The sequence below is a fragment of the Saccoglossus kowalevskii genome, chromosome 9 (assembly GCF_978046115.1).
Source record: "Saccoglossus kowalevskii chromosome 9, keSacKowa6.1, whole genome shotgun sequence".
NCBI classification, from domain to species: domain Eukaryota; kingdom Metazoa; phylum Hemichordata; class Enteropneusta; family Harrimaniidae; genus Saccoglossus; species Saccoglossus kowalevskii.
In genome coordinates this window covers 11,856,771-11,882,060 of record NC_140649.1, presented here as the reverse complement: position 1 = coordinate 11,882,060, position 25,290 = coordinate 11,856,771, and the positions used below count along the sequence as shown (strand labels likewise).

Below are 25,290 nucleotides of genomic sequence, written 5' to 3'. Positions count from 1 at the left end.
GGATTACTTCAAAGTTGAGTTTGTGTTGTTTTCTCGAATTTTCACCGGCTCGACTGGCGTTCCACAGCAGTGCGCAAAGAGCCCATAGAAATGCATGGTACAGTGGTGCGCGTCTTAGCAACGTGGAACGTCTGTGACGTAGCTCCGCCCCCGAGGATATGATAATTGTAACTGTCTCTATACGTGATACGAGTTAAATGACTCAGTGTTATACTTTTGAATCGGCTGACAGTTGAAAAGTTGTGATCGTCGCACCACGCATGCGCACAATAAGAATCTCATGTAAACACATACGGTAATTTTATTGCCCAGATCATTGAGCATAAAAAGGAAAGCTGTCAAAATTTAACTTTAGTGTGATTAAGTAATTCTTTTGTGGTGATTTGAATGCACAGAAGGACACTAAAAAAATCTAAGTCATTATTCAGTGAATTTCGAGGGCCAGATCGTAGTGCGATTACCACTACTAACCCTTAACGTATAACGTATATCAGTGAATTGATTGACATTGTGTACTAAACAAATCAATCTAACGTTCCTCCACTCAATTGTTTTGTATGTACTATCAGTAATTGTAAATTGTATCAGTAAATGTATACTACACATCTCAGGAAAAATTCAAATATATTACTCATTGTTCGTGAATTACTGTCAATATTTATGTTGCCATTTTTTTATTTGTAATATTTTATTCTGTCGTATCATGCGTTCTCCGCCAGATTTGTTTGTATGGTACAAATAACAAGCAAATATTAATTTTATTATTATTATTATCATTAAAAAAATGAAACGCGAATTTGAGCTCGGCTTGGAAAGCCTAACTGTTGACAGTTACTTCCTCTTCAAAGTGTTTTAGGAATGCTGTTCTGTCGGTCTGTTTTTTGGTTTCCGTTTCACGTTGTACTAAATAGACCATTTTCCGTTCACTGCGAGAATCACGCGTTATGCGTGAAATCGAACGTAGTGGCGTCAAACATTGCGTGGGATTCAACAAACGCGAACATATTTTGGGGGCATTTCCATGCTTAATAATGTGCTGTACACATTTGATGATAGACAATTTAGATTAAGTGAGGGTATTCGGAAGCAATATTCCTCTGTCGAAGATCGGCCGGTCGATGTGAGCTACGAAATAAGAAATTCGAGTTGAAAATCAAATCGTTCGATTTTTACAGCAGACGTTCGACGCGCGTCTTTCATGCATCTCGCGAGATCTCGCAATTGTACGGAAAATCACCTGTTATTACAATCTCACAAATGTCGCATTCTACGACGTTGCTCCATTTCCTTTATGGTAGAGTTCTTGGAGTCCTCAAAATCTGAGTTGCGTCGCAACAATACAACAATACTGAATTGAGTCACGCCAGTACACCGAGATAAAATAGGTTGTAAAATAGGTTGCTATTGATAGTGCTAACAATTTTATTGATCTTCAAGTTGAGTCTGTGCGTCTTCCACCTATTTCTGGTGTCCGGTGAAGGGATGTGACTGATGCTAATTTTGAACCCAGAACTTTCGAATGTTTAAATACACAGCTGTTCACACGATGGCAACGTGCACAAATTCCGTTTTTTGTTTGTTTCTGATTTGTCAACATGTCAAACTAAATAAATGTGTTCTGATACCCGAACTACATTCAGTAGTCCACTCGATTGGTCAGTGTTACAGTGTGGTAGCGCTATGGAGACAAGATGATTCGAAATTCATTCACCAATTGAACTCCCCATGGGGGATACTGTTAGTATATTATACACGATATACGCTACAATACAAAACACCCAGACATATTAAAGCGTGGAAGTCGCCACCAACGCACGGTTAAAACGCAAATGTTCATGGGTAGACGCTTATTTGTAAACAATGCGCATGCGCAGTTGACGACTCCAGTTTGGTCAGCATATAGAATGTACTTCAGAGACAAGTATAATTATGATCACAATGCAAAAACCACTATGGTTGACTTGATGTTGTTATTAAACTATAAAATTTATTCAAAGTTAATGTGTAGACTAAGGAAAATAAATATACATTATTTATCAAAATCATAAGAAAATGAAAATAAATTAGTAGGTTTATATTACTTGCCATGTGCATGTACAATATGGCATTCCACATAAAATCTACAATCCCTGTTAAGCAGTTTTCACCTCTGTTTCATGCAATCGGATATATTTTCCGGGGTAAGGACACAGACATAACAAATGAAACAGCACAATGGCAGTCAATTAAAGTTTCACAATACATGATCTGATGGCATATATAAACTTTACATTAAATATTAATTAAATCCACAGCCATTATTCAGAAGATTTTGAATTGGGTCTCTTTGTTTTCAAGAATATTGTTTTTAAAGGCACTCTTTTCTCTGGTTAAGCGAAAATGTTTTATTTTTTTGTCTAACCCAATACAGGCAGCAAGTATAGTAAGTCACAATGTAGTGTTGAATTGTAAACTGATATTTACAGTTATATATTATTTGTACAATGAAGTTCAAGATATAAAAACTGAATACAGTGAAAAAGGGATAATTTCCATCACTAAGGACCCGACGAATCGCACATAAAACAAGTTTAAATAATGTATTGCAATTGCACATTATCAAGATGAAAATCCGAAACGAGATTTTGCATTATGTATGTGTATTTCCCAGAGCATTGGAAGCTGAATTATCTATGTATTGCCTATATTGTAAATTATTAGTATTTTTTTAGTAAAACACATTTATTTGATGTCATCGTCAAAATATGAGTGGAACCCTTCGTAATTGTCATCGTCACTAGCAACTTCGTTCACATACTCCGGACTGTTGTGCTTTCACGGCGGTGAAATACGGCCACTATTGCTCGCTTGATGGTCTTCGCCGGAGCATAATTTTTCGGACGATTCGTTTATTCTGTGTGGATTGTCCGTGGTTATACCCGACAGTTCCATGCTATCCAATCCTGTATTTGTAAATTTATCTGGCTCCAGGGAGGTAAAATACGGTTGTCTATCGGCGAAGCCGCCGCTCTCACTCACTGAATTGTCTTCATCAGAGTTTTTCGGTGACAGATAACCGGATGCACTACTGTCACCAAAATTGAATTCATCGGATGATGTTTTATTTGCCATGTTATCTACTAGTGGTACGTCAGTTATATTTATATATTTAACAGGTGGGTTGTTGAGGTAGTCGGCAAACTGGCTAAGCAACTCGTTTAATCGATCACGAAGCTGAGTAAAATTCGGTCTCTCTTCCGGGTCTTCTTGCCAACATTGCGTCATAAGTTCATACCTGTTCAAATAGACTGATAGGTTAAGATTGGAAATATAGTGGGTCAGAAATATGATTTATTTGTTTTACCATCTGAGTAACGTGTGTGAACTGTAAGCGCTACAGTCACCACGCAGAGCACATTTAAATATTGTGTAACAAACTATATAATTTATCCGCGTTGTGTAGGCGTAGGCGCTTGTTTTCCGCGTGTATGCGTGTGCACTGAGTGGTTGGCAAGAACCGATCTTTCACAACTGGAGATAACATAAGGTCGTTGTTTGCTGTTGTAGTTATGTAATATACGTACAGGTACGTGTCTATGTTAATAAAACAACCACGCGTAACGTCGTCACATCACTTCGCAAGCTAGTACTGATCATTGAGCGACATTTATCATCAGATATTCGCAGAGTAGTTGGCAAAATGTGAACATATGACGTCACATTACGACGGCCTACAGTAATATAGGACCAGCATCGACCCCGACGTGGTGGGATAACAGTGGCTTATTAACAAAATATCATGTTCAAAATGAAACAGAAAATGACGTTGAATTTTTTTATCATGACTCCATTCAGTTCTGTGATCCAGATCTACGCCAGCGCAAGGTGTTTGTATGTACTTATAATTCAATACACACATTTATTTGTAATTATTTGAACTGACACTACTTTGGAAGCGACAAAACACAGATTTTTTTTATAAATTCTATACACAGTGAGCACATGCACAAATATTAACTAACATTATAAGTTAAAGGGTGGTGGTCGTCACGCCGCATCCCCTTCGACATAGCGACGCTTGTAAAATATACTGTTTAAAATAAATCCGAACACGCGCTGCGCGGCATCCACATACATTTATATTTAAGGTGAAATACTGCATGTATATACAACTTACATCACGGGAGAACAGCCGTGTGGTTTTGGCATTCTGTAGCCATTCCGTAAGTTAATCAGCACTTCTCTTGGAGTCATTCCCGGATATGGTCGACCACCCCTTGTAACAATCTCATAAAGTACTATGCCGAATGACCACCTAAGTCAAAGAGATATATAACAAATAATAACGTACAAAGCATTATGAATGATGAACAGTATGTTCCAACAGAAACAACATACCACACCAGAACACAGCATAGCACAACACAACACAACATAACACACTAGTACACGTCGTTACTTACACATCACTTTGCATAGTACATTTCCCTTCTAGGTTGGTTTCGGGACTAACCCAGTGGATAGGTCTCATTGTGTCTGCAGGAAGATCCATCCAACCCCGCAGGTATACATCATTAGTCAGTCCGAAATCAGTTATTTTAATTAGCAAGTCTTCCCCAACCAGAATATTCCTCGCAGCCAAATCGCCATGCACATACTTCTTGTTGGCCAAAAACTCCTGAAAATATGCATAGCAACGATGACGACAATCATTTGGAATAACAACCACGAACCAGAAATGTAATGCGTACTGTATAGGGACTAACATATCAAAGATCTTAAGCCCCCCCTCAAAAAACTGCTGATTTCCTCACCATGCCCATTGCGATTTGCCTGCCAATTTGAAAATAATTCTTCTCACACAAATTATAAATTGTATCCTCCGCTTGGATTTGTTTCTGAAAGATAGCAAATGACGGAAGACAGTAATTGGAATACAATGCCACTCATTTCAAACATACACCTACTATGAGATATTATCGCGTGAAGTCATTGCGTTACGTTTTTCTATTGCGCCCTAACTAACTCCAATTGATCCTGCGAACTGTTACGATGAATGATGACGTATACTATGTAAATGTGTTCTTTTTCAAACGCAGAAACAAATTCACAGAAATTCCTAAAAATTGTGAAAATATTGTATTCGGTATTATAATATTCGCCTGAACACATTGGTATGAACCAACTTGAATTGAGGCATCACCTATTTATTCACGAGTTATTCACCTATTTAAAGCGAGTGTTATAGAAATCATCCTTGTAAGAGTTCTGAATGTTTCACTTAGATTGCATTATGCCAGATATACCGTCGTATTATAAAATCAAATGTTTTCCGCCAACGTTAGCCTCACATATTCGTCTCCTCGTCTTCCTCATAACATAATAAATATTTTATATATTTATATATTATAACACACACAAAATATATCTACCTTTTTGGATTGCCAAAGGAAGTTTTTGAGATCCCCGTACTTCATATATTCGGTAATGAGAAGGTATGGTTCCTCAGAAGTGCAACATCCAAGAATACCCAATATGTTTGGATGCTCCCCTATCTCTTGTAAAAGTTGAATTTCACGTAGCATGTCTTCTTTTTGAGACGACGTGGCAGTGTCTGTCATCACAAATGTTAATAGAAATTATGGAGAGTTTGACATCTGAGACGCATGCATATTATCGGGTGTTCCTGCTCGAATGTGTTGCATATTGTCCACGTGCACGTGGATTCTTATACATTGGGTTATTTACTTCTACGTACGCTTTCAATCAATTTGGTATACATAGTTAGAAAATGTAATTTTATACGATTGGAGTTCAACCAATTCTATGAGGGCATAACATACATATATATTAGTATGGAAAATAGTGTGATACTTTTTTTTTTATAAATATTTGGTTTGAAGAAATGCCATATATGGAATTCTCCCTCTATCATAACTGACATCCACACATCTCGGAGTCCTTATATCCATAGTTCAAAGATTTGTTACCGTACAATTTTGCTTTCGCTAATTAAAACAATTTGTTCAGCACCTAATTTATTCCATTCAATTGCTTTCATTCATCCATCGATGCTTTCGTTACCGGAACCATCATATATTATTTTTGCCATTTTTAAAATCTGAACTTACCTTTCAATTTTTTGACCGCAACAGGAAGAGCGTCTTTTTTTCCTGCAATACCAGAAGCAATTGCCTTGTACACCACCCCGAAATGACCACTTCCAAGTTCGGACACATATTGCAGACGATTTAAGGGAAATTCATATTTCGATACAAGACTGTTGGCTTTTACAATATAATTTGTATCTAAAATAAAATGTTGGAAATGAAATCACAGAACTTTCGTGTTTCTTCTATGTGACCGATCTTATACAATGGCCTTCGACTTGATACCCACTCATATGTCACTCTCAATCTCACGTGGATGATGCATAATATAGCTAGTCATAGCACGTCTTAATTGACCAATCATAACAGTGTATAGATACCCTTCCCACTCGAATTCATAAAGTACATAAGTTTCTCATTGTCATGACAATGTTAGTGTTTAAAAAATCTGTTCAACTATTAATAGTCGTTGTGGTTTCTGTACCTTGTCATCAGCCAAGAGTATACAAACATAAGTTGTAGATAATATATTACATTAGGAAGTTATATGCGCTAGACGTGTTAGGCTATTCGTGAATTTAATATAACTTAATGACGTAATGGGTATTGATAAACATAATTATAATTATAATCAGAGTAATTAGGTATACGATGATTTATTAAACTTATGAAATAATTTACATATCATAACTACCTTGTATTATGTCCGTTGTAGGAATTTGTGTCTCCAACACTTCTAAATTATTGGATCGCCTAGCAACACATACTATGGTTGCAATAATAGCGATCAATAGTGCGCCAACAGCGGCAGACACTCCAATGATGATGGCAGTGCTGGAACTAATCAACTGTGCTGACACGCTGTTAGTTTTATCAATGTCTTCAGAGTATTGCAGTGTGATCGGGTAATAAGTAGAACTATGTGGCACGGTGTGTGTCTCATTAATATGTACAGAGTAACTAGCAGTGAATTGCTGATACGTTTGTCCTGCGAGATATCAACAAATTGCAATATGTACTTATTAACGTGTTTGATTAGTGTGACAAAATTGTCACTATTTTGGATGTTATTTGTTATTGTCTAGTTATTTGTGTTTGTAGGTTATAGTATTGTAAAGTAACTTTATTGAATAAACTCATCATATAATACACTTAATAGTGCTAAGTCTGTTGCTTAGTAACTAGTGCACAGGTGTACATGAATCAGGTCATAGTTTGATTTGCAGTGTGCTGGTATGCGAGTGTGTATTGGAAGTTAGTGGTATGCACTTACAGGTGGGTGTATGGAAGTTTACTAGAGTAGGCTGGAGTGATGAATAGAACTGCTTTTGTGATGCAAAGCAGGTCAGTGTGCTTGGTAGTTCTGCAGTGTGATGTGGTTAGTGGTCCATCAGTTGTCTAGGAGTGAGCATCTCCTGCAATTTTACTCGTGGTGACTCGTAATTTTACTATCAACTGGCAAGGCGTTCAGGCTTTGAGTTGGTGGGAGTCGGTGGGGACTTTGCTGTATTAGGTCAGCCAAGTATATAGAGTAGAGGTCTGCCAAATTGGTTTTGCAGATTGGGGATATTCCTGAGACTTGGAGATTCCACCTTTTGGTGAGAGAGATGGACAAGACGCCAGCACATAGAAACTGTAAGTTGAGTTTTCAGTTTAATCATTTCCTAGTAGTTCATTCAACAGTGCCGGGTACAGTAGCCCGATTAAATACATCCATATTACGTTTCTTTATTTGTGTTTAAAACGGCGAGTATTATGGAATGTACTTGTCCCTTTTCCAGATGACCTGTGGTGGTGAGCCGTCGTGACGCATGGAGCATGGAGCGCAGTCTGAGTGGAAGGCTGTGAAGTGGAATTCTAGATTGTGTGTAGTGAAGCAAGTGTCGAGCAAGTGAACGTTTGAACTTACCGGACAATAGGACAGTCTGAACGTGTTGTGTGACGTGTTCATGAGGGCTAACCGGTTGTATTACCAACTTGTAATGCTAGTTCTTAATTTACTGCTTGTATTTATAATGTGTATGCTTCACGCATTATTGTAATTTTGATGAGCGTGTAGTCTAGTTTGTCTTATAATTGTATGCCGTTTTACGGATTGTGACATGTATTAATATAACTAGTAATATTTCCCTTAGCATCATCCCATTGTGTATAGAACTCACTACCAGCTTAATAAAGCGTATTAATTCTGAACCGCAAACTGGCGTGATTTCTGCTTGTTATTTTATTGCATGTGCTGCCTGCTAGAGAAATCTGACAATTAGGACATAGTAAAAAGTGTAAAGTGATACAATTCAAATTATGTCTACAAGTAATGTATTCACTCTTTATTAAATACAGTAGTGTATTTACACCATGATATGATCTTGTATTCTCATGTGTATATTGGTTGAGTGATCGATGAATTGCATTCTCACCATTGCATAATTTGTTTCTCGTCAACAGCATTGGAAACAAAGCCTACATTCATGTAACGTGTTTGGAGGTGGACGGTTCATCAACAGTTTTAAAATTCTTTTCCGAAATCATACAACCTTTACTAGCACTTCCACGCCAGGAACGATGCTACCTATATATTTTCTGAATTATAAGTTGGTATACGAGTATTGATAACACAATTTTATAATGAGACGTTATAGTGTGAATACTGAAAAGAATACACGAAACCAATAACTTTTCCTGGATTTTAAAATGTTTAATATGCCTGTTACTTGAAAGTACCAAATAAAGAATACACTTACTTTGTACTTCAACAATGATGCTTGCAGTTGAATTTCCAACAATAACACCCACTGAATTCCGTGCTTCTGCATAGCACCCATACACTCCGCTGTCTACCTCTGGTAAATCTGTTTTATTCAAATTGATCACACCATTCACAGGAACAACTGGATCGGATGTGTAGTTTGGTGCAATCCACCACACGGATACATCAACACTCGGTAGGTTTACACTACAGATAATTTCTAACACGTCAGTGTAGTTGATGGTATATATACCCTGGTGATTCAATGAAACTTGAAGATTTCCTGAATGAATGGATTATCGAAAATGATGTGAATTTTAAAAACTCGCCCAGTCATGAATTAACATAAGTAAACATACGTTGTAGAAAACAGTTATTTTCTCTTTTATATATGATACAAACATTTTACAATACACAAAACTTGTCTGAAGTAGCAGTCAGAGTGATCAAGTCATGGTGGTGTTACTACCGTTGTAGATATGCATTATGTTAATGCGGGGGAGTCGTCACCTGCGCATGCGGCAGACAGTCAGCGCGCATCGTTGTTTATAAATATTACTCATGCGTCTTCGTGTTTTTAGCGTGCGTTGTTATCGTCATTTGGCACTCTATTCTTGCGCGGCCGCAGGTGACGATCCCTCCGCTATAAACAGTACATAAGGACTAAAATTAAGAAATACTATTATCACCTGCATCTGCCCGGCGTGGTAAAAGTGTAGGGAACACAACGGTAAAGCGGGGTGTTGTGGGGGGCTTACCCCGAAACAACTACCCGAAGTCCCGTGGTCTTAGCTACTAGCTGTCTTAATTTAATTTGAAGTGCCAGGCGATGTCAACATAATTTCCCCATTGACAAATTATTCCGATATTCCCAACATCAATTGACACTGATCACTCCGCTGATTGGCTACTAGCACTGTCAATCACTTGGCCGATGTATAAATCAGAAAATGGCTGCTCCATGTCATGTAATTGTATAGAACATACTTTAATTTTAATGAAGTGTGCCTATCCAAAAGACATTGATAATTGATTTGATTCTTTGATCACTGAACCACATTTATTTTACCAAAGAAACATCTAAATAGCCCCAGGCTAAACACATAAATATTAATATTCTACGTATACAATCCTAGATAATCAAATGATGCACGGTGTAATCACACTATATACACATACTATTTGATTTATGACTTACGTTTGTCACATTCTGAGTGATCACATTCTGTACACAGACCATCAACATTGTTACAACTAGAACCACTGATACATGTACAGTATTCATGGCAATTATCGCCCCATCTATCAGCACCACATACTGAAAGTAACCATATTCCAATAACATTTATGTGGGTGATGTACATATTTTCCTTGTACGTGAGTTTTGTTTATGTCACTCATTGTGATGTTCACAGGATGCCTCAGAATAGTTTGACAATACGGTAAATATATTGTTTGACTTTCGTGGCCTCGATTTACCTGACTTCAGATTTGTTTATCCAATACTGTATTTACAGACATTGGAAGGGACTATTTCCCCAATTTGCATATTAGTGAGAGTCAATTACAGTGTCATCTCCGAAATATACATTACATTGGCAATTTGAGCAACACATGGGTTTGTTATTGTTGCATGTGACAATATCGCTACCAAGCTGTCTATAACTAACAACACTAAGTTATTTAATAATGCCAACATGATTTACCTGTACATGAGAAATCAGATCCACTCCATTGTCTATTTGATTGACAAGTTCTAGACGATGATCCAGATGGGGTATATCCAGTATCACAAGTGAATGTGCATACAGTGTCGTAATCTGTTCCTGATTCTGGTGTACATGACATGCCTCCATTTGACGGGGCATTAATAGCTGGACAAGTCACAACTGCAAAGAAGAATGAATATTATTATAAAAATGCAAGGTTGATATGTCAACCTAGAGAGAGCGTTTTTGAATAAGGCAAATGCAAATTATTAAATAAGCACCTGAATAACTTGGTAAGAATTAACCAATAATAAACAGTGACTAATAAATTACCAAGAATGTAAAAATACACACACATTCATTATTTACAATGTTAACATAATTTACCTGTACATGTGAATTCAGATCCACTCCATTGTCCAGTTGATTGACAAGTTCTAGACGATGATCCAGATGGGGTATATCCAGTATCACAGTTGAATGTACATACAGTGTTGTATTCTGTTCCTGATACTGGTGTACACGAAATGTCACCGTCTGAGGGAGCTCTTACAATTGGGCATGTTACTACTGCAAATATGAATATATAATATCAAATAATACAAAATAATCAAAACATTATATTTAACAAACAATAAAATTAATATTAATTAAAACTAGTGTCAATATGATTTACCTGTACACGTGAAATCAGATCCACTCCATTGTCCAGTTGATTGACAAATTCTAACCGATGATCCAGATGAGGTATATCCAGTATCACAGGTGAAAGTACATTCCGTAGTGTAATCTGTTGCAGATGTCACAGAACCGTCCTGTGTACATGCAATGTTGCCATACGTTGGAGCCATGATAATTGGACAAGTCACAGCTGCAACGAAGAATTAATAAATAATCGTTATACTTTACTAATGGTTTAAATATAATATAATACATTAAATGTTATCTCACACGTTATACATTGGCAATTTCAGCAGCACATTTGTATGGTATTGCTGCATATGGCAATACTAATGTACTTCTCATGACAATATGATTTACCTGTACACGCGAACTCAGATCCACTCCATTGTCCAGTTGATTGACAAGTTCTAGATACTGAACCAGATGGTGTATATCCAGTATCACAGGTGAATGTACATTTAGTATTGTAATTTGTTCCTGTTGCTGGTGAACATGACATGCCTCCGTGTGATGGGACACTGACAGTTGGACAAGTGACAACTGCAAAACAATATGATATATATATAAAATAAAGCAACAATGTGAATAAATCACAATGACTGACCAAGTGTGAAAATAACACAAGTTATTACTAATATCAACACGAATTACCTGTACATGTAAAATCAGATCCACTCCATTGTCCATTTGACTGACAAGTTCTGGGCGATGATCCAGATGAGGTATATCCAGCATCACAAGTGAATGTACATACAGTATTGTAATCTGTTCCTGATACTGGTGTACACGCCTTGCCTCCATTTGACGGGGTAATAATAGCTGGACAAGTCACAACTGGAATGGAGAATGAAAATTATTATGCAAATGAAAGGTTGATATACACAAAACAAATAATAATTTTAAGTATATGATACAAATTATGCCTACATTCTTCATATAACGGCAGATTCCAAATGGTACAAGTCATGTACAAAATAAATTGTGTTTTCAAAATCTATAATATTTACTTATATATATATATATATATATATATATATATATTACTTTGTATAAACCAGTTTTGGATTCCGTACCCCGATATAAAATGTATGTATCTTCCTCATGTATACATCTGCATATTCAGTGGCAATATTATACTCATTTAATTATTATTATCATTATGTTTTCTAGTATGTCCTTTCGATCTGCTGTTTTACAGTCCCAATGCCGGGTCTTACCCAAAGACCCGAGGGTAGAAGGAAGGATGACACAAAAATTATTATTATTAAATATAAACATTTTGTTCACAGAAAATTATTTTTTAAGAAAATCGTCAAAAATCACATTAAGCAAAAATTGCTTAACGGCTTATAGCAACCACGCGTTGTATACTCATTAACAACAGTCATTATTTCATTAAGTAGACGTCTGTTTTTAAATTTAAGCTCGAAACAACAAATTATAAATTAATCAACACCACTTTTACCATTATGTGTGTCCTGTTTTGTGACAATTAAATGTACATTTCATTTGCATTAGCCAAGTACGGTTAATTTGAGTTGTCCATGTAATTCTTATTGCGTCCACGTTGTCTGGTTAATAAATAACAATACAGTCAAAATAACACATAACTATCATTGTCGGATCCCTATAGCAAATTATATAGAAAACGAGACATGAATAAATTAACGCATGCTTACCACTACACACGATAGGGTTGACAGTCCACGTTGTACCATAACATGTAGCAACTAATAACGAAGATTCTGTATATCCATTTAAACACTCGAAAGTACACGTACTGCCATAATTCGTGCCAAGGGTACATAACGTGGAAAATGCATTCTGTGTATCCGGGAACTCTGTACAATCTCCTGACAATAAAATAAATGATAATATATCAAATGTTCAACATCATGAACGCGCCCTTACAATGACTAGATGGAGTTACGTAAGTCGAATTTCGGACAATACACATAGCAATACAGAATTGAACGGCGTTGTAGTTGTAACCGTGTTTCAAATTGCATTTTACGCATGATTCTCTGCTATTTATATAAAAATTCACACAACCACAAAATAAAAACTCGATCATTCTGTAAGCCTTGGTTTAATTTTATAAACAGTCAAAATTAATTTTGCGAATCTACACAACTTACCTTTCAAATAATGTAAACTAACGATGATGGCAACTGACTTCCATAAATAAATACAGTTTAAATACACACACATAGTGTACGCCCTCTCGAGGTCTTAGGGAATTTCCTGTTAACAAAGGCATGTTTTGTTAAAGAATATGAAGATTTACTTGAAAAAAATATGGAAAGAAAATATATCACTATGTATCACTGCGTGGATACTAGTTTATTGGGGAAAATGTCGCTTTTGAAATGACAAAAAAAAAATGTGCACAGTAAAAAAGGTACGCTTTCATAACTGGTGTGTATAGCACTTGTCTCTCGTAATCATACGCTTCTATTCAATGAGAGTATGTCGCGTATTACATTTTAAGGCCTTGGTTAAATTAATTATCTAGGAGAATAACCGTCAACTTAGACCTAAACATTTATTAGAACCAGAAACATTGTACAGTATTTATAGTAATGTCAAGTCTTTTGTTATGGTATTTGGGTCCATATTTGACTAGTTTCCAATCGAGAGGAGTATCTGTCAAGGATGCTTGTTCATTCCTCTTTTATTTCATTTTCTTTACAAACGAATTAGAGAACACATTACGAGTTTCAGGGCTAAGGGTATACAACTTTTATCGAATGACATGTTTGAACTTTTCTATCTTTTGTACGCGAATAACATTGTTTTTATGTTACAAATTTGGGAAGTATTTTCAAAGTTCTCTCTGAGTTTATCCAGAAATGGCATATGTCATATAAGAAAATTGCAGTACACCGAATTGGCGGTCATTTCAGTAACAGCCAGATTAGGTAATTTGGAAGCCACTTGACACAGACTGAAAACTCGTACAAATAGTCGGGAATATTTGTGCCTAGTTGATGGCAAATTGTCACAAAACATCTGGCGATAAAAGCCAGAAAAAAATTTTTGTACGTACAACATTTAACCATAACGAAGTTCTACCAGCTGATATCTACTTGATATTGTGTTATTTCCAGTAATTTCATAAGAAAGTGTTCATACAAAGTACCATACAAGATATTTGCGATTGGCAACATCCATTGTACCATGTATGCTTTTGAGAGATTGTGGAAGACTCCGTTTGTTTTGCAACTATTCAAAGCGATGTATTAAATATTCGCGGAGGGTTACTAGACTGGGGAATGAGCGGTTACCAAACAAGGCCTATAAAATGCTTTTGAATACGCATAACCACGGCAAACGAATCTGGGAAACTGAAATTATGCAACTGTTGGGTAATCTAGCATTTCATGCAGGGTGAGATAATCAAGGAGTGGGAAATATCTTCTACACGAGTTTAAAATCCGAGCTAAACGGGTGAGAAAACTAATCGTTAGTGGCAAATTAAGTCAAACTTAGGCAGAGAGAAATACTTCAATGTCAATTAACACAAAACTTCTATATAAGTATAAGCCTGCTTTGGTAAGTTAATCAATGAGACTGTGAGAAGAGTAACAAATGTATTCCATGAACCTATGAAATAATACATAAAATTCCCCATGAACGTATACAAAAACAAACAAACAAACAAACACAACAACATGCATCCAATAAACATATTATAATGATGTCAGTCATTATACACCATGGTGTTGACAGAGATCTCAGAATCTGTAAACTGTGTTTATATGACATATAACTCACTACGCTTCTACGGTATTTACAAAAAACACGAATTAACCACACTATATGATTTTCATAATATTATGGCATCAGATAATGAAAGTGATATTGAAAATGTAGCATATTTCTGTGTTAATGCATTCAATATTAAAGAGCAATTGCAATTTCATATTATTATTATTATTATTATTATTATTATTATTATTATTATTATTATTATTATTATTAGTTTTTTTCTATTCACGTCAAGACCTACAATGTAATGTAATGTATTGCTATTCGTATACATGCCTTTGTATTTTTGCCGTTTATTTCGTTTTGATTATACTTAATGACTATTCATCAAGAAACAAAACAATTGTACATCATTATTTGAATACTTCTAGACGACCCCAAAAACCTGCTAGACTAGCAAATACGCGTTGTTATCCTATTGTGCTCACTTTCGTACCTGAGTCAGTTTGGTAGCCGATTCAAATAACAACCACCGAGAATTCTCATACTCCCTACAGCGCTCATGTCAGTTCGCCCCACAACTTGTTATCCACTGAGGTGGAGGGGAACTTCAAGGTAACATACGGCCGTCTAAGTAGTAACAATCGATTATTGTACATTGGCTGTGTTGAATACGTGCGAGGTCATTCATTCCGAACAAAGGAATGACCTGGTCAGAAATAGAGCGTAAACTATCTTAATACATACACACACACACATACATAGAACGATGTAAGGCCAATGACGTCAATGACATACACACTACTTGGACACTATTTACAACACACACCTTGAAATTCCCTTAACAGGAAGTAAAATTGCGTTCGGATAATCCTAATTTCATGTCATATGTCATAATAGTGTTTAAATTCAGTTTGTCATTTCCGAACCCACCAACTTACTCTGGTGAAAATAATACAGATATAATACAGGCTGTACGGTGTTAGAGAAAACGAACATTTCAGAGACTAAAATTAAATCTGGTCTGATTGCGCGATTTGACCATCACGGCCATCATATCTGTCGAAAGTTGAGCGTCTAAAAATACTGGCGGTCTTTGAAATGAAGAAGTTGAATTAGGACACGCTATTTGTGTTTGAAAGTGACTTGGACTTACCTTTGTTAAATATTCGTATTGTTTCAAGGCAAGTACAGGTCAATATAACCCACGACCGGTTATCAACACTCACTACTGTTACGCCATGGAATGGGACACTGCGTTTAGCCTGATTTCGTCACGTGCTTGACACTTTTTTTACTTCCTAATATAGCGCCCTCGGGTCAGCGGCGTTTAATTCAGTTGTTTTTATTCAATAATGGTTGAAGAGTCGCTACAATGACAAAATCATAAAATTATTGGTGCCCGATCCACGAGTAAACTTCTGAAAGTGCGCTTAATCACAGGTTTTGACATGATAACGTTCACTACACTAGACAGCTTTCATTCAACTTCAAATGCTTAATAACGATTGCCCCAATAGATAATCATTGTTTACACCAATAATTATCGCGCATGCCTTCACGTGACATTAGCAACTCAGACCACCCACATATTCAAAATGCGCGCTAGCTGATTGGATAACGTTGAACTATCTAACTAATTTTGACCAGAACCACCGTCCTTCGTGTTGGGGGACGGTGCTAGAACTGACTTTGATGTTACATTACCATTTTCAGATTGGTCAATTTAAATTCTAACCCCCAGGAGTGTGTAGCTGGTTGTTTAAAACCCCTTATTAGACAGAAATAAACTTGCCTACCCCTTATTTAGACAAACTGCGGATATTTGACACCTCTTTCCGGACAGTAAGCATACATTGTACCAATGGAAAGGCAGGTGGACTCCCGGGGATGAACTTTTACAGAAAAAACATTGATTGTTGGATCACTCAGACAAGGTAAAATAACATACCCCTTTTCAGACGGAAGTGGTGAATTTGGGATCCCTTTTGGCGGCACATATACATATAGCACTTCAATGTGAGTACCCCCTCACAGATTCTAACATCTTAATATTATCTAACAATCCTAAAAATAAAGTATACACAAATTTATAATCACCACAGGTCATATTGCATCATAGATTATGTCAAAATACATTTGAATGACTCGCTGTCAATCCATGTTATCAGTAGTTTAACTACACGCTGCATTGTCTCATATACCTGGCATTGTTTGCCGTACGCATTATATGTGGGATTACAGTATCCAGCTATGTATAACTATGTGATCGACATATGTACAGAGATTCAGAAGGAATCTAGCCGCACTTGTAACTTGTCCGTTTATGTGGAGCATTCTTAACTTTAAATATTATTTTTTCATATGTTTTACTTCCATGTCTTAATTTCATTTGATTCCAACGATGAATCATATTAAATGCATGTATACAACGCCCTTGAGTGATTAATAGCTATGCTGATGCAACATGGTGATGTTAGTGTGCTGTTTATTAACTCAAAACTCATCATGATGTACTTCCAGCGCAACAATAAATGTCTACAATATTCAACGGCAGTTGAACCCAGTCTGCCAATCAACGAGCACTGTACGCAACGATGTAATTTGAAAACATTCGAATGTTATTTAATTGACCAATACAAACCTCTCGTTTCAATTTAAATTGTGAAAATTATAAATATCTATAACGATTAAGGACTGCCGATGTTGTGCTAAATATATCTGTACATGTGAACGTATTATGATATATGTATGTGAAATAGTGTTAGTTGTCAAGCTACACTTATAATATATGCATTATATACTATTAAAAGGAATACAAAATAGCATCTTATATGCAGCAAAGTAGATTGGTTGGCGATCCGCTCCGATCAAAAAACAAACATGTTTTCGGCTGTTGCCATGATAGGACATGAATGTGAAGCTAAAATCGGTTTATAACTAAAAACCGGGCCCCGTATACGAAGTTCGAAAAAAAACATTCAGTCTTTAAAAGTCACTTCAATACTAGCACGAATTCTGCTGTTATAATTATTATTTCCGACCGTTTTACGATTGTATTTTCTAGATTCTTTGATCGAACGCAGCTTTTACAATTCATTCAAAGTTCAAAGTTGTGTTGGTTTACGTTGATGCAGTGTAACAATGTCGGCGCCGGTGATCTCTTGTCGGTGCAAAACTTAGCCAAAATAAAAAGCATGATCATTTGAACACTGCTATTACAAGACTTGTAGGAGGTAATACATTTGAGGCGAAAGTATTCAAACAAAAATCAGTTTTTGGCGGTTGCCATGGCAGTACAGTAGTGAGTCAGGATTTTTTTCGATTAGTGACGGTATGACCTGCCTGCCAGGTACGAACAAAATGCGGCCAGCCACGAAAATCAAAGAAGAGTTAAAAAGCCGTTACTGTTGAAAAATTACTCCAACTTTGAGGTCAAATTCTTCGGGAATGAAAACAAAATATCAAAAAATATAGTACCCACACTCAAGCAGAGCAGAATGAGCCATTTCCGAGATTTTTAATCCTAGAATTGTGGGATGAGATGCAATTAGACCTAAAGTATTCAAACAATCGGTTTGAGGATGTTGCCATGGCAACGGTGGACCAGGATTTTGTTTTGATTTTACCACCTAACTAGAGTGAAAGTGTGACATGCCTGCCAAGTTTGAACCAAATCGGCCCAGCCAAAAAAATCACATAAGAGTTAAAAAGCCGTTCCTGGTGAAAAGTTACCCAAACTTTGGGGTCAAATTTCTCGGTGATGAAAACAAAATATAAAAAAATAAAAAGCAACTCTGTGCCCACACTCAAGCTGAGTAGAATGAGCTATATCCGAGGTGTTTAATCCTAAATAGGAGTAGGAGAAAATACATTTGGCGCGAAGCTATTCAAAAATCAGTTTTTTTGGTTGGCCAGAATTCAGATTTTACCTACCAACTAGAGTGACGGTGTGACCGGCTTGGCACACGCGCGCGCACACACACACACACACACACACACACACACACGCACACACATACACACACACACACACACACACACACACACACACACACACACACACACACACACACACACACACAGATTAATTTTGCATGAGTTGTTGTGAGGGCGCTGTACGAGGAAATAAAAATGTTGAAAAGCTTCAGAACACAACCAAGATGGCGGCGTTGAGGAAGTAGAGTCCCGTTTGGAGTTGCGGTAAATACTTAATAACATTCGAGATATTAGATAACTGGACGATTTAAATCACTTGACTGTCCTTTGAAAATATTGTAGCAGAACCATATCTGAAAAGTTGCACACGTAAGTTCAAATGTTTACTACCTGTCGATTTGTGACTTTCCAAACTTTCGTTTCCTGGTTCAGTAGCCGTCCGTCCTGATAAGTTTTTTTTTGAAAATAGTCTTAGAGATTATCAGTATATGGCCATGGCATAGAAGACGTACCTATACTTTGTGCAATTAAAAAAAAAATATGCTAATTTATTCATAAATATATGGACAAATATTTGATACTTATTTTGGTGTAAACAACTCTTGTTTGATTAACTTCCGCCATTGAAACTTGTTAAATTGAGAGAATAAATGTGTGGACAAATATAGGCCATGAATTTTTGAGTAAATACCTGTCGTTTAATTAATTTCCACCTCTACAAAGTTGTTAAATTGAGAGAATAAATGTGAAAACAAATATTTGATACTTATTTAGGTGTAAAAATCTCGTGTTTGATCAACTTCTACCATTGCAAGTTGATAAAATAATGAAATAAATATGCTTATATCATTGGATATTTGATTTAAATGTGAAAATTTCTAACAAAATGTTAACTGCTGAATTCGAACTCTCAATCAACAATTCCACAGACACCGTATAAATACCACAACACCACAGCAGACATTCGTCTAAATTGTTTTCGTAATAAAGGGAACGTCATCGTGACACTTAAATATCCAGTAAAACTTACCTTTAATCTTCTGTTTATCTCTTGATACGATCCGGAAACTGTTTAACAAATTGCGCGTCGTTCAGTTTAAGACGTTAGTTATCTTATTATTTATTCATTCAGTTTTACATGGTGGAGTTTCGTGAGGTTTATTATTTTTTTACGACGTTCTTTGTTTACTTGTTATGGCTTGAGGGAATTCAGTTTATATTATTTACGTTTTTTACGGTAGCATCTTAGCGGGACTCGAACCCACGGCCTTTTCATGATAATTTTGTTTTATCTCGATGGTACCTTGTGAACCACGCCACAACATTAGTCGCTAAGTGGAGTAAATTTTGCTAACTACTTCAATGTTCCGATGAGTTGAACGGGAAAGTCAAAACCTTATTACTGGTTTCTTATTGCTTCGGTTCCGATGAGTGTGTATCTAGTAGGATTCGAAGCCTAGGCGTTTGTATTAGGTGTTTTTTTCAAATGCCACACCCAACCTCCATTGCAATTTCCTCTGTAAATTCGGTGAATGATTGAGAGTGACCATGGTTTGAGAAAATAGTGTGGGTTTTATAATGTGAAAAGAAGTCATATCGTTGTAATTGTCTTTTATTGATTCAAGGAATAATTTATCCCCCAAAGGAGAGTATACAAAGATAGTACATATGAACGATAGTAAGTGTGATTATGAATGAACTGGTCAAAATCTGCGTGGGGTGGTTATTGCTCTTACAACATGCATAGGTAATTCTGAGACACAGAAATAACTGACGAAGCCAACTTCTAAACACTAAAACAAGGTTAAATTGTATATTTAAAGCAACATTAGCTGTGATTTTTTGTTTTAATGTAGCCACATATAATGGCCTCCCGAAATATTGTTTTAAACACAATTGCATGGACAAAGACACCCTACACATAATGTCATATGAAATAGTAGTGGCCATTTAGTTGTAAGCAGCGATGGGGAATTATTAAAACTTATGAGGCATGAGGAAAATTATTATAATATAATAATAATGCATAATTGAAAACACAACCTCAACCAATCTGAGAATGACCGTAACGTATTCAGGAAATCCCGGTGTAACAAAATCTGATTTTAATAATGCATGTACATGTATGTTGTAAATGAAAAAAAAAATATTAATAAAATTAATTAATGTTGTTAACAAATGTCTACTTTTGAACAATATAATTTTCCATAGGCCATAACATATAACATAAGTTTATAAAATCGTTATGGCATGGCAGATAAGATTGAAGTACTTTAATAGTAATACTTTGTATTGCTCTACATAAAATAACTTATAGCTCGCACCTGCTTAAATAATACAATTTTTTATGGAATTTTTACCCAGTTCAATATATTGTTTTAGAGAAAAATACTTATGTTGTAAATGTCACAGAAATATGTTCATCTTGTTTCATAGTAGCCAGAAATTTAGGAAAGTGCAATGAATTACACTATTAATACATAGAAAATATTCAATGAAACTTGTTTAAAGGTCACAAATTGTGTCATTCTGTTTATCACATGTATGCATTACCAGAAGAATGAACATACAGTGTACGTGTGCACATATTCTAAGCGTCTTAGCTTAAAATGTTTTATTCACCTACTCTACCTATTCACCTACAGCAATTAAACAAATAATTAATTTCGGGAACTATTTAATACGTATTTTCAGTTAACAAGGCACATTGGCAACATTTGGCCTAGATTGCGGGCTAATTCTAGCAGTGTTCTACTCAATTGAACAGTTAACCAGCAAATAGTCATGGAGGTTGTCACTGCGACATTGGGAAAAATAATAATGATGAAATGCTGGAATGCAATTTAAAAAGAAAAAGCATACGCTTTGTAGTACTATTTTTCCTTATGTGTAACTTAATTGATTATACACATCTAATACATGTAGTATATTATATCATAGAACATTAACAAGAACTCAAGGCATACACAATGGTGGTGCTTCTAAACCGACCATGTTTATGGAATTCAGTTGTATTTATCTTGATATATTTACACAATGTAAAAGGTAAGTTGCCAAATTAAATTATGTACATCTATCTCTGCTGATTAGCTTGTTATTGAAAGTTTGTGCATCTTACTTCTTGTGTCTTTTAAATGTCTGCATTTTTGTGATGTTAACGATCATTACCACAAATCATTTGTTTGATTATTATAAAACCGGTTTAACATTTGAAAGACCTGTGATTGAAGAATAGTACATTCTATCAATAACAAGTCATTGTCAATGACATACCGGTAGTTCTCATTCAATTTCATTTTTAGTGATTTTTCAATAAATTGTGACATGCAAGAAAAACATGCAGGACCAAATTGTTGGACAAAAATGCATCAAAATGAAAAAAAATCACATGATAGATATACCATTATATATGTCTTGTCTTTGTAGCTACTTACTTCAACAAAAACAGTCAAATAAAATGGCCAACTGAAAATGTTCTTGTAATAGTATTACATATGGCAATAGCCATACAATGAATTGATATAATGTGCACAGGAAAAATATGTCAGAACTATGACTATTGTACAGCATTCTTTAAAACAATATGGCGGCCTGTCAGAAATTATGAATTCAATCAGTAAACAAATTACGTTTAGGTGATTGACCGTCCGCCGTTCGTTAACAATTGCATTTTCGACTTCTTCTTCTCCTCTGTTTTGGTAAAAAATGTTGTTTTTCGACTTGACATGAAAACTGTCAGCTCAATTGCTTTGATACTTGGAATGTAGATAATTTGGTAGACCTATGTCAGATTTGTTCATTTCGTGATGGTATCTTCAATTCTCTATTTTTGGCAAATATTTTGTAATTTTGGGTACAAAATGCTATTTGCCATTTCTTCTTGCCTTGATACTTGGTATACTTTGGTGGACCGCTGTCTTATTTGTTTATTTGGTTACAATATCTTCAATTCTATATTATTCTCATTTTGGGTTAAAATTGCTATTTTTGAACTCTTCTTGAAGACTTCTGGGTGTACGTTACTCGAATTAGCTACAATGTTCTTGTAGAACAGTGGAGCTATTTCGATTATCATGTCGCTTGTTTAAATATATGACCTAATGTGTGCGGTATGTGTGAAGTTTACTCCTCAGCTCCCGATAGCGAGGGTTCTTTGTATTTATGTTGGTGATCCTCACTGGGTCTGAGGAAGTACTATGGGGGATTGCATGATTGGAGTGATAGTCTTGTGATAAGTAAAATAATTTTAGAAAAGTGAAAACTAAAGTGACTGTGAAATGAAGGTTTGTTTTAACTATCATGAAATCTGGATGAAATAATGAGAGAAAATTGAACTGGTATGAAAGGTCACTAAATGTAGCCAGAATGCAAGGTTAGAATCCGGGGGTCAAAAAACGTCACAATACATCCATCATGGAAGCAAAGTGTCAACAACTATGGATGGGGTAATAGCTTTGATTTGCAGTTTGCGTGAATGGCCGGCGAATACATGCCAATTCTGGGCTTCAGTAACAGTAATTGCTGTTTTTTCTGTGCAATGGAAATTAATGCAAGAAATGCTTCCATTGCCTCTAGTAAACATTGCCTCTAGTAAACAAAACAACCTTGAGACGTTCATCTTGAGAAATTGAGAAGACGAAAATCATTTGGGACGGTCGTACTCCAGGGTATCAAGTGTATTTTTGAATATTTGAAGAGGGAAACCACTGTTTCACCAAAGAACAAAGTTTAATATCACAGGCCTGTAAATTTATGATTGGCCTAGACTGGTTGAAGACGTTTTAGAGGGATGAATCACTAGAAATATTCTCCGTGACTCTGGTCTTTTATTCGGGTTTATGCAACACTTGTAGAGACATTGTTTTTGAAAGTGTCCAACAGTGAAAATACGTCATTGAGCATAATCCGGTAAATAGAATGGACATCATTTTAAATCTCCTCCTGCAGACCATGTTACAATATTAGATTTAGTTTATAAGTTTCATTATTTTTGTTCATAAATTTCAGTTTGTATTGTTCATAATTATTTACAGTAATACAACAGTTTGACCGATATGATGTATGTCCGAACTTGATCGATCCAGGCATAACAAATGGTCACCGGTCGGCAATTTTGAAGCACGCGCACTGTGTTAATAATTTTAATGAGGTTATGACATATCTAATGAATATTATTTAAAGATGCAATTATTGATAGAAAGGATTTATTATGTATATTGTTGTTATTAGAAGAATGTACACGCTTTTTACCATACTAAACTAGTCACCAGATTTAACAAGTGCTGTTTTCCTTTGCTAGCAACTAACAATTTCAAAACTATACAGCATCATCAGTGGCTGTTTTTGTTTCTATGCTTCAAGTATGGCTGACTGGCAGCCATTTTGTTCCTCAAAATTGCTAAATTCTGAAATTTTGTTTCCTAAATATGTCCACTTCTCCAGGATGAACAGAGAAATTTTATTTAAACTTTGTATCTATATCTTTCATATTGGGTTACTAGTGCATGTCATATATATTTTTAAGTTCAATCATATGAAGATGGCCATATTGTCTAAAAACCTGAAATCACACTTTGTAAAAACGTACAGAACCGGTACTCAGAGAAGAATAGAATGATTTCATTCAAAGTTTGTATCATGATCATGTATATTGAGCTATAGGTGCACCGATTGGCAATCAATTTGTTTTAATCATGTCCGTGCCGATTCAGCAAATTTGTTAAAATCACAGTCTGTAAATGTGTCCAGAATCATTTCTCACAGATGAAAAGAGAGCTATAAATCAGGGTCATACGTATTACAGATGCACACCATTTTGACAATTGTTTTTCTAAGATGGTTTGCATGATTTTATTCAGACTCATTACAATGTTTTTACATAGTATTTTGCAAAATACTACTCGATCGCTGCTAATGATGTAATTTTACATTCACTACAGAATGGGGACTGAGCAATGTCAATGATTGTATTTTAATTATTTACCGTTGTCAGTAGAATTGCTGTTTTGATTGTTTCTCATTTGTATCTGCAGGTGATTGTGCTGCATTGCCAAATACACAGAATGCTGCTTTGTACTCATGTACCGGTGCCACGAATACAGTTTCTGGTAGTGTATGCACATTCATATGCTCAAATGGTTATACATCAATTGCATCATTGATGTCTACATGTTCTGGTACTACATGGGCTGTTGACCCTGTCGTATGTAATGGTAAATATAAATAATATACATTTTATCTTAGCTCTAATTTTTTAGACAGTAGAGTTATATTGACTGTCTGATCCATTGTTATAATACTGGTAATTTTGTCTTATTTTCACAGATATTAATGAATGTTTATCGGGTACTCCTTGTCTGAATGGAGGTACATGTACTAATACAATAGGGTCATACACATGTGACTGTGTAGG

General features: G+C 35.7%; 1 protein-coding gene and 1 long non-coding RNA gene across 2 annotated transcripts; both read right to left on the bottom strand.

The window, feature by feature from the left end:
* Positions 1-1,993: 1,993 nt before the first annotated feature.
* Positions 1,994-12,195, bottom strand: LOC100370430 (uncharacterized). Its single transcript, XM_085503928.1, has 15 exons — positions 12,156-12,195; positions 11,880-12,062; positions 11,586-11,768; positions 11,221-11,415; positions 10,932-11,114; positions 10,542-10,724; positions 10,034-10,153; positions 8,831-9,118; positions 6,784-7,077; positions 6,111-6,287; positions 5,412-5,593; positions 4,794-4,877; positions 4,443-4,657; positions 4,157-4,294; positions 1,994-3,274 (listed from the first exon to the last, which is right to left on the bottom strand). The coding sequence occupies exons 1-15, from the start codon at positions 12,193-12,195 to the stop codon at positions 2,815-2,817; spliced, it is 2,925 nt and encodes a 974-aa protein (XP_085360054.1). The 3' UTR covers positions 1,994-2,814.
* Positions 12,196-12,915: 720 nt separating this feature from the next.
* LOC146738321 (uncharacterized) lies at positions 12,916-16,184 on the bottom strand. The gene is made up of 3 exons (XR_014930538.1): positions 16,096-16,184; positions 13,367-13,472; positions 12,916-13,081 (listed from the first exon to the last, which is right to left on the bottom strand). It is a non-coding gene; the product is annotated as an uncharacterized LOC146738321 (long non-coding RNA).
* Positions 16,185-25,290: the final 9,106 nt, after the last annotated feature.